The sequence below is a fragment of the Globicephala melas genome, chromosome 9, assembly GCF_963455315.2.
Source record: "Globicephala melas chromosome 9, mGloMel1.2, whole genome shotgun sequence".
In the NCBI taxonomy this organism is placed as follows: Eukaryota; Metazoa; Chordata; class Mammalia; order Artiodactyla; family Delphinidae; genus Globicephala; species Globicephala melas.
In genome coordinates this window covers 1,057,259-1,075,484 of record NC_083322.1, presented here as the reverse complement: position 1 = coordinate 1,075,484, position 18,226 = coordinate 1,057,259, and the positions used below count along the sequence as shown (strand labels likewise).

The window sequence follows — 18,226 nt, the reverse complement described above, 5'->3', positions numbered from 1 at the left end:
AGATGACCACACCACCATCGCCTCATCCCGTGCACATCCTGTTGGACAGAAAATAATTCTGGGCAGAAGTACTCTGTGCGTGTAGCAAAGATGAGGCCACGGGAGCCTCAGCCCAGTTCTGTGCAACTTTGAATGAATGAAAGTAAAGCAAAAATTGAACTAAAGGCACTGAAGTCTTACTACACTTAGGATCTCCAAGGTGGGATAAGCATAACTAGAGGAAATCGCGTCCGTTTCTACGGACACGACTTCTCCATCGGGAGCTCTGGCTGCCAGCCCAGCGTGGTGGGTGATGATGCCTCCACCTCCAGCTCCTGGTGGGGATGAGCATTGGCTTCTGCTGACATCTGAGCTGAATCTTCCCCCGTTCTTCCTTGTTGTTTCCCATGTCTCTGTAGTGTACTTTTTATCTGTAGGACTGTTGTGATTATAAACACAAGGTCCAGCACTGTGAATGAAGTCAGGGTCTCTGGCCTCAGTCTTAGTGTCTGTAAAATGGGTGGGGCAGGGGCGGGGAGGTGGAACTTGGTCTCTACGGGCCCTTTAGCTCTGGGATTCTGGGATTTTTTTCAGAAAAAGCAGACCCCCAAAGTTTGTGTTCAGTCTACTGTTCATGTGGCTGGCTGAGTCTTCTTATATGAAGATACCACATGAACTAGGTATCTTATATGAAGATACCACATGAACTAGGTATCTTATATGAAGATACCACATGAACTAGGGGCCCGCAAGGTATATCCCTATGAATTTCTAAGTGCATGGTTAAAAAAAAACCTAGCGATTTGGTTCAAGCTGTGGAATGACAGTTATAAGTGACCATGAGTAACTAGTTCTAATCTGCATTAAAAAATGTAGCAATATTTCCCCAATGTTCCAAACAAAACTCATCCTAAAAACTAAGCCTTCAGCATGTTAAGACCAGGGCGCCTGTGTTCTGAAGCCTTGAAGGGTGACAGGCGGGGGGGCTGCCGGCTGGTGCGCAGGTGAGGGCAGGGCCGGTACTGCCCCCGGACCACCTGGTGGCCCAAAGTCTCAGGGGAGGTCTGGGCCAGCCTCTGGTAGGGGGCCCACGGGGGTCACGTCTCCTACCCTGCAATCTCACTCAAGGTGAACACGCAGGTTATCTTCCTGTATTCCTATCTGCCCACCTTACACCTGCTTTTCCTAACATGTAAAGCAAATTCCACAGATACTTTCTTAAAAACAAGAGAACATCAAGCCTGAGTTTTCAAGTCACTTTCCCAGACACCAAGTCTTAATGTGAGAGTTTGCTGGGAAATGATAGCATTAGTAAAATCAGTGGGAGAGAGTCTGGCTTTTTCTTCATATTCTTATGAGTTGAGATTTACTTAAGAAAAGTATTGGCTATAAACCAGAATTATACACATACAGATGTTTGCCTGTAAATCCGGAAACCAAGGAACCGGCCCCCATTTTGGCCAATTTCTTAGGACGTTCAGGGCATCTGAGCAGCCATCCTTTTCTCAAGAGTCAGTTTGTATCTACTTAAATTTGTTAAACGCATTCTGAGTTTAAAAATGAAACCATTTCCCCCCTTCATAAACAGAGAAATGAAGAGGAAGTTTACTTTCAAGTGCTGTTGGGACGTTCAGACTTGCCCCTGGTAAGGGGACTCGTGTGCTGCTGTGTTGACGCCCGCCACCCCTCAGTCCACGCCTGGCAGTGACCAAGCTCCGGTGCGGCTGACGGAGTTCTCCCGCAGACGCCCCACGCGGGGAAGCAGACTCCCTGTTTACTTTCATGACCTCTCACTTCAGAGCAGAGGTTGCACATTATTCACTACTGGATGGCTTTCCTGAAATTTAGTGACGACTAAGTCCAGATATGACAGACGTAGTTATCGTAGTTTTATTCTGCAGGGTCACGGGCTTCTTGGGCTCTCGTTGTAAGCGCCTCACTCAATTCTGCTAGGAAACTCATCAACATCAGACCTTCAGTCGTTTCAGGAGGAGGTACCGAGAATTTCTTCTAGCTCATGCTTCCAACCCAAATTTGCACAAAAAAGAACTGTGGCATGAAATAAAAGGAGCACATAAAAGACACCGAAAGATCACTCGCCTCTCCTGGCCTCACCTTCTGACCCAGGTCCCTGCCCCGTCAAGCCTGAAAGGCTGTTCTGAATTTCTACCAACAAGAGAGAGACGGGGAAGGCACAGGAGTAGGGGCTGCTGGTGGGCGGCTTCCGGGAGAGATGCAGTTTCTCACCAGCACCCTGTCCTCATTGAGTCCTAACTTTAGCCTGAAATAGCTCCAACGTCTGGAAGCCGGAACCCATAACATGGGGGAGGGTCGGGCACCCCCCAACACTGAACCCCCGTCTCTGAGACGTGAAAAGGATTGCTTTATTGCTCATTCTGGCCCTGTCACGGGGTTCATCCCAGGGAAGGAGCCCAGCAGGAGAAGGCAGCTCTTTCCCTTCTACAGACCATCACCACGACCCCTGTGTAGGGACCAGGTCCAGGCAGCTACAAAGCCCGCCCTCAGCAGGTGAAAGATACGTAAATCAATGGGGCTTTGCCTTGGTTTTTTGAATTTAGAATTGATGGAAAAATACCAAACTCAACAAGTGTGTTTATTTAGAAAGACTGATTGAACGGCTCCAGTTAGGCCTCTGAACACAGACGGAGCCAACGTTTGAGGTCTACTCTGCTGGAGGGAAAGGAGTGCGTCCTTAAAAATAACCCCAGAAACAAAGGTCTGAGCTCAGACGGGTGCAGACGAGATGCTGCCCCCCGAATCCCTTTCGCGCCGCAAGCGTGTTACGCGGTGCCCTCGCTGTGTGGTTGTGCGGTGTCAGGAAATGGGGCCGACCCACGGCACGCTGGAGTCATGACAATAAGGTTTATACAGCAGATGCACTGAAAAATGGAACCACCATGATGACAGCCGTCTATCAGCGGTTCTGCTTGCGATCAGACGGCGAACTGTCTCAGCCAAGGTCACCACCGAGGACGGCAGGGTCTGTCGTTCACCCAGGGCGCTCTCACGAATCCAGAGATGACCCCATAACCACCTGCCCCCTCCCCCATAACCTCACAGCGCCGGAGCCCCCAGGACGTGCTGCGTCCTACACGCCCGTATTTGACTGAAGCCAATGTGAGAACTTACTGAGCTGCCCTGACGCTCCCCGGAGACCAGCGTCAAGAACCACGGTTTAAGGGGGACACAGCCCCACCTGCTCCTGCCTCTCTGCTTTGGGCCCAGGTGCGCCCACCACGTGCCCTGAGAACCCCTGGCAGGTTCCTCCCACCAGCTGCTGACCTACACTCACCCCCTGCCAGCCCCTCTTCCTTCCCCTTGGGCGGCCCCCGACTTTCCCCTGCGGCCTCTCCCCGGGTGCAGGGCGGGAAGCCGCGAGGGAGCGGCAGGCTGTGGCCGTGAGGGGCTCTCCGGAGGCTGGGAACACCTGCCGGCCAGAAGGTCTCACCTGCCCCCGTCCTCCATCACACCCGCTGCCAGAGAGGCGCTGCCGCACCCCCTCCCTCGAAGGGAAGACCCCGCCCGCTGCAAAGACCGGAGGAGACCAGCCAGCAGTTTCCGACCTACTTCTACGTCATCCATCACTTCAACACGTGCCAGGGTTGGGTCTGGGTTTTCCTGTTTCCCCCGAACAGGGAACAAGGGGGCCTAGGAGCCCTTTACACAACCAGCTACGAATTTCCCCAAAGCCTCGGGTTCCAGCAGTAACTCGTCAGGGCACTGTTGCTGGGCCCCTGGGGCGACCGGGCTCAGCATCCCGGCACCACGTTCCCTTTGCCTGGGACTCAGCCTCGCCTGGGGACCAAGGCATCAGGAGTGGGCAGGGGGCAGAGCGCCAGCCCTGGTCCCTGGTGGAGGCCGGTTACCCGGTGGACACAGACCGGCTATCTGCTATGGAATCAGTGCCCGGCCGGCCCGCTCCCGCCCGCCCCCCCGGGAGCCTTGGTGCGTGGCGGGCAGTACTCACGATGGGGCTGGCGTTGATGTAGTCAGAGCTGCCGTGGCTGTTCTCTGATTTCAGCCGGATCCGGGAGTGGTCGTCTGCAAGCCCCAAAGCAGAGCGTTAACCCGTGCAGGGCGTCATCCAGGGCCACCGCTGCCCCCTGCCCCCAGGTCCCGCTGAAGGCCGTCACCGCACCTCCTCCCTCCCTCCCTCCCCCACCGAGGGTCCTTCAGCCCACGAAGTGGAGCGTCAGGGTGTGCAGGGAACCTCGTGTTTTTCTTGTGTCAAGTTCCAACGCCAAGGCTGGGTGCTCCTGGGCAGAAGCTCACGTAGTGTTTGCCTTTAAATAACACGTATTTGCTAACACAGAGAAAATAAACATCATCGTGGATATGAAGCTATTAGACCATCATTCAGTACATACAATTCCGTCGTCTAGAGAAGGTGAAATACTCGAGATTACAAGAATGTAGCTTTACAAGGAGAAAAGAGCAAAAGAAAATGCAGCGGAAGAGGGTGCGGGGAGCAGTGTTCACTGGGGACTCACCGACACAGAAACGTGCCTAAAACGGGCAAAACAATTTGACGGGTGTTGAACCCAGACGCTCAGAGGGGATTAAGGACATGTGATCGGTCACAGCTTAATGTGTTTGCTATGTGACTCATTCCTGACTTTGGTTCTGGACTAACCACCCTCCTGCGGTCAGTGACAGCTCTCTGCCCGTTTTCAGGAGCTTTCACGGCCAGCAGGGCACCCCCGAGAGTCCCCGTTTCTCCCACCTTCCTCCCCTTCCTCCGCAAGGTGCAAACTTGAAAATGGGACGCGCCGAGCTCCAGCATCTTGTACGGCAGGGAAAGCCTTCCGGCGGCCCCCATACCACCCGCTTCTGCTGAGAAAGCCTGGCTGCAGCCCCAGAGCTCAGGGTTTCCACGGCGATGAGTGTGTTACCCCAAGTCCAGGTTCCCGGCATTTCAGCCGCGTCTCCCCACTTCCTGCTCCCAGCCCTGGGAGCAGCTCGGCAGTGGGGTCAGGAGAGCACGCACGGGGGCTTTGCTGTGGTTTGTGTCTCCTTCCTTTCTCTGGGAGATCTTACTTATTTACTTATTTTTTGTTTTAAACAGTTCTGGGGCTTGGGAAACTTGGCGAGGCCTAAACTGATTGAACTTGGAAGGTATCGTCCACTGGAGACTGGACGCCATCCTATCCGTCTTATTGAGGTATTAACGTTGGCTTTTTCCCAGTAGAGACAAGACAGGTAAGAAACATCTAGAGACAGGGAAGGGGTTCACGCCTGACATGTTTACCTGATCACAGGCGACACGGACCAGACGCTGTGGAATGTTCTGAAGGTGTTTACAATGGCAGCGGCCAAAGCCCCCCGCTAAGGTGTGACCAACGATTCAGAAGTCCCCTGGACTTAATGGCTTTGGGGTCCTGCACAGATCTGTTCCTGAGAGACTGAAAACTGGCTGTGGCAGGAAGTTGAAATAAAACCCACGAGAAAAGTCGGTCAACTCTGACATTCCAAAGCGCTACAAACACTCACCCCAAGATGGAGTTCAAGAGGCCCAGTTTTTCAGTGTATGTGTGTGGGGGCGTCCAGACATGTCAAAGCCAGAGACGGTGGGAGCCGCTCAGAAGCCGGGCCCTTCTCTGAATGGGGACCATGCCTTCTGCCTGCACACTGAAGCCTGGATACACAGAGCAGGGCTTCTAGCTGATTCCAAAGGGTTCCCGAGGGTCTCCCAGGAGCCCCTCTCACTGCAAATATTCTCCACAAGCCCACTTCAGGTGTCGCTAACAGCAGCAGTTGGGCTGCTCCCAGTGTCTGAGAACCCGTTACCCAGGGCAGGGCTGCTGGCCATCGCGACGGAGGGAACCAGGGAGGAGGGCCCGGAGCTTCAGAGGGTGCCGTTCACACCCAGGGCGGAGTGGCCCCCTGGTCGCACTGAACAGGCCCAGGACTGGGGGGCTGCCGGGTCCCTCTCATCTCCACAGGGCCCTGCAAGCAACCAGGCTCAGTAAACAAGGGCCAGCTGGATTTTCTAGTCTGAAAATCAAGAAAACGTGTCCTCAGTCTGGGAGTCTCGGTGAGCTTGAACCCCGATGGTTCATGGGAAAACCTGTTTTGAGCAGAGATGGAGCCTTAGCTCGCTGTGAGGACAGCTCCCAGCGTCCTGCGTCCCTGCGGGCACCGGTTCAGCCACCTTCATCCCCGCAGGGCACTCTTTCCAAGATGCCACTGAGCCTGGGACAAGGGCTTCCAAAGCTCAGAGTTCTACCTTCCCATCACATATTTCATATTGCAGCAATGTGTCGATTTAAAAATTAACAGGGGGCTTCCCTGGTGGCGCAGTGGTTGAGAGTCCGCCTGCCGATGCAGGGGACGCGGGTTCGTGCCCCGGTCCGGGAAGATCCCACATGCCGCGGAGCGGCTGGGCCCGTGAGCCATGGCTGCTGAGCCTGCGCGTCCGGAGCCTGTGCTCCGCAACGGGAGAGGCCACAACAGTGAGAGGCCCGCGTACCGCAAAAAAAAAAAAAAAAAAAAAATTAACAGTGAACTTTTTTTTTTTTTTTTTTAGTGTGGGACCATCTTGAACCTCTCTCTGAAACACTGGGGGCCATCCCAGAAGGGCCAGAGTCCGGCGGAGGGTCGGCTGATGTAGCAGGGACGGTCCAGTGGACATTTCACTCGGCCGGGCAAGTCTCAGCCATTCTGTGGTTCACTGTTCCTGTTCTGAGGGTGGCTGCTGTGTTCTTTGTGACGCACAGGGGAGACAAGGCTGCCTGGCGGGATTACCGGTTCACTCAAGGTCAACAGCGGGGTGGAGGTGAAGCCAGGGCGGGGCTCCTGAGCAAATAATCCCCCCTCCTCTGTGGATCCGCGAATACCGTTCCTCTGTCTTCTCCGTTATAACCACAGAGCAAGAAGTTTTACAACTACAGCGCTTACATTTTAATGAAGAGCTGGGTGTGTCCTCCAAGATCCTGTTGTGAGACTTCACTCAGACGCCAGGAAGCAAGGAAATTCAGGTAGTGTCTCCCGCTGTACCTGGCTCTACAACCCAGTTATTTTCCTCTCATAAGACCCACAGTAGTAAATTTTATCGAGGCGGGAAGGAGAAAAACACCTACTAAGGAGAAACTTGCTGAATTAACCCTCTGTGCCTGTTCCCTTTCTGAAGCCCTGAAGAATCTGTGTACCGTCCCCGTGTTCAAGAGCGGTGCTTTGAATGTCTGTAGCTTCTCCCTGTCCTAATGTTTCACGTGTATCGTCCTCCTCCTTCCTGGAACACTGTGCCGTAGACGGAACAGAGTCCCTTTTCCCCATTTAGGCTGAGAAACTGAGGCTCTGAAACATCCAGTAATCGACCTGGCAAAGACCCAGAGCTCAGGGTCCAGGCTTGACCCAGCCTGGCCACCTGCTGGCCCGGTGATAGTCGGGGAAATGATTCAGTATCTGGAAGTGTCAGATTTGTCACCTAAAATGTAGGAAAACGATATCTAACTCACAGGCTTGTTGTGATAAATGGCTTCTATAAAGTGCTCACGGAAGGCCTGGCAGAGAGCAAGGGATTTAGGAACCAGTTCAAAAGATGACAGAGGGACACACACCGAAGTGACAAAAAGTCAGCTGAACCGGCAAAACTCATTGTGTGGTATAGGACGAGTTGTAGTAAATAAGGATGGTTTTCATAAATGCCAACGGAAGGAGTAAGGTCTAGAACTGCTTCTTGATCATGACGAGGGCAAAGGAGCCTGGAGCGAGGGAGACGTTGGAGGACACCGTGGCTTAACGATTCAGGCTTCTTTCTAGCCCGTGCCGTGCGCAGCCCGTGCCCACGTTCCACCAGAACCCACCCAAGGAGGGTGTGTGGAGGCCTCCCCCGCCTGTGACATCGTCTCCTAACATGGATCTTTAAGGATAGCGTTTCTTTAGCCTCCCTGATCGTGTCCCTCACACCGAGTGCACCGATACGTGCATGAGTCAACACAGGCGAAGTCATTGATGCTGCCGGCGGTAACGCTGGCGGTAACACGAGTTAGGCATCTGCAGAAGCCGTGGGTGGACACTGGCACCTGCCATGGGATTTCTTCATCCAAGAGGTCTGTCAATATTCCCCTGGGGCCCTGCAGCTGTCTCAATTTTCTGTTAAGATTGAGATGAAACCATTACACTGGTTGATGGCATTTCCTCTACTTGGAGGGTATGGCTGCTGCAAGCGTGCGGTGCGTCTGTGACGGGCCAGCGCTCTGCCGGGAGGGCTCTGAGTCTTTCTTGGAGACCCCACACAAATGGCCCCAGCGCCACCACTTCCTTCCTGAATTTCCTGGGTCCCCTGACGGGTGAGCAAACCACAAACATCACCTGAACTTCTCCACCAGCTGTTAACGCCAGACGCATGTTCCCAGCCAGTGACACCTGGAAGCCAGTGACACCTGGAAACGTCTTCATTGACTTGGCCTTGTCACAGCTGAGGCAAAGCCATAAATGTTTGTATCATGTCTGTTGCAGGACTCTGAGAGGCTAAGTGTACGACACGTTCCTCCACAGACCCAGGAGCTGGAGGATGACGGCGTGAGCGCGAAGCACTTTTGCTCTGAGGCGGTGAGTCCTCCTTGGAGTTCAGCTCACACTTCTTTCCACCAGCGCCCCTTCCTCAGGAAGCCCGTGAGCAAGGGCTCTGCTCCCGTGAAGAAACCCACACCTCAAACCACAGGACCATCAAACGTTTAAGGAGGAAAGCAGACACTCGTGCTCTGCGCCTCCACGGCTCAGTGCCGGGCAGACCGGGGCGTCTGGGGCCCAGGGTCAGCACACCTGCCGGCGCCCCGGCGGCAGGAAGACAGGCTGGTTCCGTCCCTACCCAAGAAGCTGCCCCGCAGGGGACGGCCCACAGCCCGAGGCTCACGGCTGGCTTCCTGGCTCCAAACACGCCCGAAGCAGGTCCCAGAGGCACACGCGTGGCCTGAAACGTGGTCTGAAGACTTCATCTCGTGTCTCATTTCTTACTTTCACCAGCATCTCTGTGGATCTCTCAGAAAGCAATCCCAAAATAGGCTCGCCATGCAGCTCGGCGGGTGACTGGCCGTACAGGCGGGTGACGGGGCTGGAGCAGAGCAGGAGCCCCTGTTCCAACCTTGCTGCTCAGCACGTGCAAGGAAAAGGTCCCTCTGGGCTCGGCCTCCGTGCCGAGCAGAACAGGCCCAAAGGTTTCAGGAGCTGGCCTGGCACCGCCCTGCCAACCACTGAGCCGTCCAGGGGCGCCTGGTGTCGAAGGCTGAATTGTGTCCCCCCCAAAGAAAGATGTGTGGGTGCACTAGCCCCCAGGACCTCGGGATGTGGCCTTATTTGGAGACGGGTCTGTACAGAGGGGATGGAGTGACAACACGGTCATGTGGGTGGGCCTCAGCCCGTGCCTGGCGTCCTTATAAAAGGGGGAGTTTGGAATCAGACACAGGCAGAGGAAGGATGACATGTAGACACGAAGGCCGAGGAGAGGGCCTGGGACAGACACCCCCTCGAAGCCCTGAGGGGCCAGCCTTGTCATATCCACCCTTGTCCTGGACCCCGGCCTCCAGATGGTGAGGACACAGCTCTGTGGCCTGGACGCTCCCGCCCCCGGAGTCGCGCCTCCGTCTGGGCCTGGCTTTCTCACAACGTCCTGTCTGCCCTTTTCACATGTCTAACGTCTTCCAGTTCCCTACGTCTTCAATGATGAGGCTGACCGAGATGACCAGAAAGTTCCTACCAGCTAAAAAATGTTAGCTTTCTATGAGAAAATTAGCCAATAGGTGTGAGGTGGTCCCTCATGAACCTGGGAGAGGGAGGGGAAGGAGGGGGAGGGGGAGGGGAAGGAGGAGGAGGGGAGGAGGGGGAGGGGGGAGGGAGGAGGGGGAGGGGGAAGGGAGGGGGAGGGGGAGGGGAAGGAGGGGGAAGGGAAGGAGGGGGAGGGGAGGGGGAGGGGGAGGAGGGGGAGGGGAAGGGAGGAGGGGGAATGGAGGAGGGGGAGGGGGAGGAGGGGAGGAGGGGGAGGGGAGGGAGGGGGAGGGGGAAGGGAGGAGGGGGAGGGGGAAGGGAGGAGGGGGAGGGGGAAGGGAGGAGGGGGAGGGGGAAGGGAGGAGGGGGAGGGGAGGAGGGGAGGGGAGGGGGAGGGGAGGGGGAGGGGAAGGAGGGGGAGGGGAGGGGGAGGGGGGAGGGGAAGGAGGGGGAGGGGAAGGAGGGGGAGGGGAAGGAGGGGAGGGGAAGGAGGGGGAGGGGAAGGGAGGAGGGGAAGGGAGGAGGGGGAGGGGAGGAGGGGAGGGGAGGAGGGGAGGGGAGGGGGAGGGGAGGGGAGGGGAAGGAGGGGGAGGGGAGGGGGAGGGGAAGGAGGGGGAGGGGAGGGGGAGGGGGAAGGGGGTGGGGGGGAAGGGAGGAGGGGGAGGGTAGCTCTGCAGAGAGGTCCCAGCAGCCCTGGTGACTGCGTGGGAAGAGGCTCCGGGACCCAGCCCTGGGCCATGGTGGGTACAGCGGTGACACCAGGGCACCGTCCTCGTGCCTGGAGGGCAGGATGGCGTGCAGCACAGTGTGCAAATGTTTGCTGGCAGCATGCGTGTTGCACACACACAAGAACAACTCTGCATAATAAGAGCAGGCACCAACCAAGCAAAACCGTGCCACCTGCACCGTTCTACCCAGAGACCATCAATCAACGGACCTCTGTTACGCATCTTCTCTGAGTGAGGGCCTGCATCCCCACTGCCCCCCCAACCCCGCTGAGCTGAGGAGGGCCGGACACAGACGGCAAAGGGCGTGGCCTCGGAGGGCCCCTGTGGGGGGCAGCTCACACATGTTGAAACAACGTGACAAAAGTCTGTGTTCTACCGAGCACAGTGTTGTCACCAGAAAGCAATCCCGGTCTCCATCTGTGCTGACCAAGGGTGGACGGGGGTGGACACAGGTGTCACCTTCAGCTGACAGTCACAGCACCTGACGGGGACCCAGGCTAGTATTGCTACACGTCTAAACTGAACTCTAATAAGGAAAGAATTGCTCGGTTGATGGTAACCTTGAGAGAACAGTGGCCAAACCACCTTAAAGTTTTGAGTTGCCAAGAAAGAGAATGCTAGGCATTTAACACATAACCAGATGAGGGAATTCTGTTCCAGAGACTCCAAAAGGGCGCTGAGCCAAAGAGATGGGAAACCCTAAACGTCAGAGTTCTGATGACACAGTGGTAAATATCCTGAGTAAGAAAACGAGAAAGACATCCAAAGAGACCAGGGTGGTCCGCAGTGTGAAAGACCACGTACGGAAGACGGAAGCACGCACATAAACCAGGATCATCAGAAAGGCTGACGTCCCGGGTGGGATGGTGCAAAATACACAGGGGATAACAGGGGAGTCTGTGCACCTGTGTTTGTTTAAACCGAATGAAGCCTCTGTCTGGTGTACATGAAATCGTTTTGGTAGATAACAAACAGAAAATCTACTCAATTACAGTTGCGCTGTGGCCATCTCTATCAGAGAATACCTTTTCAAACCAACAAGGACAGAGAAGAGACAGTTAGGGGGTCGACAGACGCTGGGGGCCGATGTTCACGGGCAGGTTCTGGTCTCCGGTCCCGTGACCAGAATAGGTTCTGCGAGTCCTCTGGGTGCAGCGGCAGCGGGTGCTGGCCACGTCCGTGGCGTGTCCTTGGGATGCACCGTCTGGCCACGGCTGGTTTCGACCTCACTGTGTCCCTGGGCCTCTGGGTCTCAGGTGCGTGACCAGAAGAGGGGAAAGAGCAGGTCTGGGAACCAGGCAGTCGGCTTCCCAAGGACCAGGCCAGCCTCCTGCCTGGAGAGCTTGTGAGGGTTTCGAGGGAGGGTGGCCGCCAGGAGAAGAGGAGCTTATTAGGATCAAGTCACGTCGGAAAACCAAGGGGGTTGTTCTAAAGTTACAAAGGCTAGAGAGGCGCGAAGTCCAAAAGGCAGTTATGAACCTTGACTGCATCTAGTTAACTCACCGCTGTAGACGATATAACTGGAATATGTGGGAGCATTGGAAGATGGAGTGGAATGAGCGGCTAATAGGGGATTCCTGGTTTTCTTAGTCGCAACAGTGGGGTCGTAGTTACGTAGGAGAAGGTCTTTACTTTTAGGAGACACAGGCTCACGTATTTAGATATCACGATGCCTAAACCCCACTTTGAAATAGTTCAGCCAGTAAAGAAGTAAAGCACACACGCTGATCACACAAAAAAGGCAAAATACGGAGCGGCAGCTGTGCGGACTCTCGCTGGTGGGAATGTAGGCGATCGTCCAATGATCATCTCAACCCGAGCATTTTAAAACTTTTGCGATAAAAAGCGTGTGGGGGGAAATTACGCCAAGCTGGCGACACTGCTGCTTTGCCAAGTGCCTCTGGACTGGCCGGCAAGGAGTCCCCCGGGGTCAGGAGGGCAGGGGGCAAGCCACGTCGCCCCCTGACGCCCCGGCTCACCTCTGGCTCCAGGCTCGTGGGTGATGGTGTAAATGGGACACGGCACACCTGGCCTTTTGCACGGTCTGCTGTGCGGGGATCTCCTGGGCTGCACGGGAGGGCGGCAGGCAGAGAGGGGCTCACGGAGCAGCCCCTGGAACAGTCCTTCCTGGATCCGAGTCTGCCTGAGGGGGGCCTTGGTAGGCAGCGCCCTGTATTCATCCCGTTGAATGTGGCTCTGTCCGTGACTCGAAGGCAGGTAAAACGTGTTTATAAAACGTGCGGATGGAAAAAGGCTGAGGGTGACCGTGGTGACCAGAGGTCAAACTCCCCTTGACTTTGAACAAGGATTCGTTTATCAGCAGTGAATGCAGAGTTCAATTCCGTATAAGGATGGACGGCTCGGGGCTGTGCCCTGTGATGTGCCCATTGCACGATGAACGGAAACCGGAAACGTGCAGGTCAAGGAGGAAACACAGCCCGTTGCGGCCCTTCTGAAGGCTGTGATCGGCCTCTGGGCGCAGAAACCAGAGCGGGTTCAGAAGAGGGGCCCAGCCCCGGCTCCCGCCTCTGCGAGCAGCATCGGAATGGGACGGGGAGAAGCACAGACACCCGGTGACAGGAGGTTGGATGTCTTACACATCCAGTGGCCCAGCTTCAAGGAAAGGAGTGAAGAGAGGGCAGAAGCTGAACCTGAGTGCTGAACTGTGCAGACGGTGGCGCGGCCCCCAGCCCGCAAGCAGCTCCTCTGCCCTGGGGAGGCTCCGGCGGGGCGCTCCCACAGCCCAGGGGCCCACCTCCAGAGGCTCCGCACATGCACAGCCCCACGGGAAGGCCCGGGCGCCTCCTCCCCGTGTCCCTTAAAAGCTCTTCAGTCTCCGGCAGCCCAGCTTCTGCTGTGATGTAGCAAAGGAAAAGCCTTCACAGAATTGGCTGGATAGTTTCTTGTCGCCACCAACACACCTACAGCCTTCCCAAATCCAGAGGCAGTTACTCAGCTGGTTCAGAGGCCGAAAAAAGGGAGTGACAAAAAGACAGCCAAGTCAGCAACTTCTCTGGACACTTAGCTTCTCGTGCAGCCGCTTTACGTGAGGGGAAGAAAATCCTGCTTGCTTGTTGGATTTAGGAGAATTTCCCACGACTGATGGCTAGAGGCTGAGCAGGTCACTCAGATGGGGCTGAACCAGAATACTCGCTGCGGGGGTTCTGCTGGGAGTTGGGAAAAATATGGAAACCAAAGGTTTGTCTGGAAGTAGATAGTTTTCTGTGTGTTTCAAGGGAAGCGATGCTTTGTCGAATACCGTGGGCCCTGGATGTACTTTAGACGTTCCTTCTGTGGAGGTTCGAAGTCTGTGTTCCTGTTCCCGACTCAGAAAGTCTCAGGTGAGTCCACGAAAGCACAAGGGGTTGGTGTCCCGTCAGCACAGGGCACCCGGGCTCGAACCCCAACACCCTCATCTGCCCGACGGGGGGGAGATGCAGGAGGGCTGGGGGGTGGGCCCGGGGCGCTCGGGGGCCGCACTCGATGTGCTCAGCCTGGCCGCTGGCCTTTCTGTCACACGTGGCCGAAGCCTGGTGCCACCAGGTGACGTGGCTCCCGGGAAGAGCCGGGCCAGAGTCGCTCTGACCCTCACCCGGCCCGTCTTCGGGGCAAGGCGGGGGGCCGAGCTGTGAGCTGGGTGAGCAGCAACGCCCGAGAAAGCTGAGCTGCGGGAAACGGCATCACAGACCCTTCTGTCCATCCTCACGTGCCTGTGTCTTCGGCTATACGTTCTCTCTGGGTTCATGTCTAAGTATTCCTGTGTCCGTGTGTCTCTCTCTTGTTATTGTAACTCAGAATCACAAACATTTTTCTGTTTAAGATTGCACACCAAAATAGCATCATATTCCTGTTTTTAATTTAAAAAACAGATGAGCGGAATATTGCATAATTCTTTTTAAAAAGGCAAAAAAAAAAGAATTTAAAAATTAAATTCTTTAAACTTCTGAGCTATAGAATTAGACCTAGCGCGTGGCCAGCCAACATCTCATGAACGCTAGCTGCCTTGTCCTTTGAAAGACAAGTCACTTGTAGCTAGAATCTCCGGGCTGTCAGCGATGGGAAAGTCGCTAGCCCGGCTGCCCTTGAATTTCCCACCAAACTGCCAACTGGGACGTCTTCCAGCCTCAGCTGGAACGGCCCTCGTGTTGGCGGAGGTGGGGGGAGAGACGTTTCGGGGGCAGCAGACGAGCAAAGATGTGGAGGGGCTGGGAGGAGGGGAGCCTGCACACTGCCGGACTGGGCGGGGTCCAGGTGGGTGGCCCGGGGGGCCGCTGACCAGGGAGCCAGGCAGTAACTCCCCTCTCCCGGGTGGAGGATGGACATGAGGAGAAGCGGGGCAGGAGCAGAGCTGCTTCATGGAGGGAAGTAAAGGCAGGAAGGTGGGGTCCAGCCAGGGGTAGGGGGGAGCAGAGTGGGCCGGTACCGTCAGATCCAGAAATGAGGGGCCTCGCTGGAGGTGACGGGAGAGGATAAGGGCAAAAGGAGCAAATGCAGAGAGAGATGGCCCCGGGGTTTCCATCCCAAGCCCCGAGTGAGGCTGAGTGACACGGGTGGGTGCTGCGGGGAGCACGTCGAACACACGACACTGTCGTGCACACCCCACTGTCCCCGGCTGGGGCGTCGACGTCGGCTTCAGGGAGCGGGGCACGTGGAGGCCACCCTGTCAACGCCCTACGCTCCATCACGGACCGTTTCTGCGCCATAAGGAGTGAACAGCCGGACAATACGGAGAGGTTTCAGGAAGAGGCGGCGGTTCTCCCTGGTGGAGTTTGGCGAGACCAGTAAGAGTTTAAGTGAGGCCATCGCCGGAGGGTCCTGCCTGGGAAGAGATGCCGGTGGAGATCTGAGGACAGGATTTCCTCTAAAAGTTAAGGAGGCAGGAGTGTGGAGGACAAAGGTGGGGACGCACTTGCCGGGACTGGACCTGCGCGTCTGGGGAGGCTCTAACTGCCCGCTTGTCTCTGCAGGGTACTGGCCCCTACTTCCTGCAGGACCCCGGACAGGCGACAACCTAGGTCAGGCTCTGGGACGGCCATGCCGGTCAAGAACAGTGGCCTGTCTCTAACGCCCAGCGCCAGAGTCCAGCCAGGAAGGCACTTCCCCTTCAGAGCCCTGGCTCCGGCCCACGTACAGCAGGCCCGAGGCCCTGGTCCCCGCGGGGCTGAAGCACCACCCCAAGGCTGAAGACAGGACACCCCACGTGCCTGAGGTCCTGGCCTGTGGACCCATCGCTGACTCGGCACAGACGGAGCCCAGCGGCCGGCCGGGCTGCAGGGCGCGTGGACGGGAACGTGCCGTGTTGTGGTTGGCTCGGTGGAAGGGATGCTTTGAACTTGAGTATTTACCCTACAGGGCCTGACACCCGAGGAAGCCTCCAGGCCTGGGAGCACGCTGGATCCAGGCTGATGGTCTGCCCCCAACACCACATTATTTAGGGTGTAGTTGGAACACCCTCGCACCCCCTAACCTGGATCCTCTCTGAGGACAGTGGCCAAGCTTGGTTGACTGGGTGACCCAGCGTCTGTCAGCAGCTCTTGGCACAAGTAGGTGCTTAATAAACATGTGTCAGTTACTGTCTTTTCTGCTAAACATAAAACTTACAAATCGCAACAGCTCCTATTTTTAGAGCTCTTTAGGGAAAAGGCCCTCAGACGTCACAGAACTAGTCTGAACACTGACTAAACAGTTAGAAAAGACTTACACCCAGAAGCAGCGCGTTAAGATTTTACAAAGGTGTGTAATTCCCAGGCTGGGGCTAGAGCAGCACAGGAGTGTGTCTCTGCTCTCGCTGTCCCGTGAGCAGGCGTGGAGTCGCTGCCACTTGCTACGAGACAGGACATCTGCTGCTGCGTCTCCCAGGCCGGGGGGCGTCGGAATGGCAGCCCGGCCGCGCCTTTGGGTGGTGCCAGGCTGGTCCCCACTGGCTCCACAAGGCTGGGACGGGGCTTGTGACCCCGGGCGTGCTTCCCTGCGAGGGGGCTGGTCTTGCCTGTGAGCCCCAGCGTGGCTCTGCTGAGCCCTCGAAAAGTCAGCCCACAGAGTTCCTCCTGCCGTGTGTGAGGTCTGCACGCATCTCTCCCGTCTTCCGTCACCACGACAGTCACTCGTGCAGTCGGCATTTACGTCAGACACTTTGGTCACAGACACCCCCCAGATCCCCTCCCCCTGCAGGGGGATGTGTAGTAACCACAGCCCAGACCGGCCTGGAACCTGCTAGGACACAGGAGGCTGGTGTCTCTAGTAAAGTGACAGGAGGAGAGGAGGTGCAGGTGGGTGGGAAGACGCAGACTCGGCCCGCCCCTCCTTTAGTCCTCCGTGGGCCTCCGCACCTGTAGGTCACTCGTCACCTCACGTAGTGTGAGACTGCAGGGCTGGTACCTTCCTGTGTCCCCATCTCCTGGCAGTGACTCCTGGCCATGCTGGTGACACACTGTCGGGCTGAAGGCTGCGGGGGCACCTGTGTCTGCTCCTGCTGTGCCCACAGCCTGCCCGGCCCACGTGACTGCCTGTCAACTCCTCATGGCCCTAAGTGTTCAAGGACTACGGTGTGAGGCCAAGTACAGGTGAGGATGAGGCTCCAGGGTTCAGAAACGAGCCTCGCATCCCAGAGCAACGGCAAGTGCTCGCTGGGATCTCTGTGTCCCGCCCGTGGCTCCAGGACTCGGCCGCGGGGCCGGAAGGAAGAGACGGCTCTGTGTTTCGAGGCTGGTGTCGGGGGCTGGCTCAGAGGGTGGTGGTCTCCCTGCCCTTTACGTGAGATGAATGGATGGACCCAGACATCATCATACTAAGTGAAGTAGCTCAAACAGAGAAAGACAAATGCCATATGGTATCACTTACATGTGGAATCTAAAATATGACACAAATGAACTTACTTACAAGACAGAAACAGACCCACAGACATAGAAAACACACTTATGCTTACCAGAGGGCAAGGTGGGGGGATAAGTTAGGAACGTGGGATTGACATGTACACACTGCCACACATAAAATAGATCACCCACAAGGACCTGCTGTACAGCGCAGGGAACTCTACTCAGTGTTTTGCAATAACCTGTAAGGGAAGAGAATCTGAAAAAGAATATCTATCATCTGTCTATCTATCTACCTATTTATTATCTATCATCTATCTATATATCATCTATCATCTATCTATCATCCATCTATCATCTCTCATCTATCTATCATCTATCTATCTATCATCCATCTATCATCTCTCATCTATCTATCATCTATCATCTATCTACCTATTTATTCTATCATCTATCATCTATCATCTATCATCTATCTATCTATCATCTATCTACCTATTATCTATCATCTATCTATATATCATCTGTCTATCATCTATCTATCATCCATCTATCATCTCTCATCTATCTATCATCTATCATCTATCTATTTATTCTATCATCTATCATCTATCATCTATCTATCATCTATCTACCTATTATCTATCATCTATCTATATATCATCTATCTATCATCTATCATCTATCTACCTATTTATTATCTATCATCTATGTATCTATCATCTATCTATCATCCATCTATCATCTATCTATCTACCTATTTATTATCTATCATCTCTATATATATCATCTATCTATCTATTATCTATGTATCATCTATCTATCTACCTATCTACTTATCTATCCATGTATAACTAAATCACTTTGCTGTACATCTGAAACTAACATGACATTGTAAATCAACTACACTTCAATAAAATTAAAAAAAAAAATGAAGTGAGAGGACGTTTGCTGGCAGAGAGGGCAGACGGGCAGGAGGGG

The 18,226-nt window shown here is 55.3% G+C and overlaps 1 protein-coding gene across 4 annotated transcripts in view; it reads right to left on the bottom strand.

The window, feature by feature from the left end:
- Positions 1–18,226, bottom strand: part of PTPRN2 (protein tyrosine phosphatase receptor type N2) — a 689,065-nt gene that overhangs the window by 43,654 nt on the left and 627,185 nt on the right. For all 4 annotated transcript variants that reach the window (XM_060305028.1, XM_030854362.2, XM_060305029.1 and 1 more), the window contains one exon: positions 3,968–4,041. In XM_060305028.1, coding sequence (XP_060161011.1) covers positions 3,968–4,041 — 74 coding nt within the window. The remainder of the gene's footprint in view (positions 1–3,967; positions 4,042–18,226) is intronic.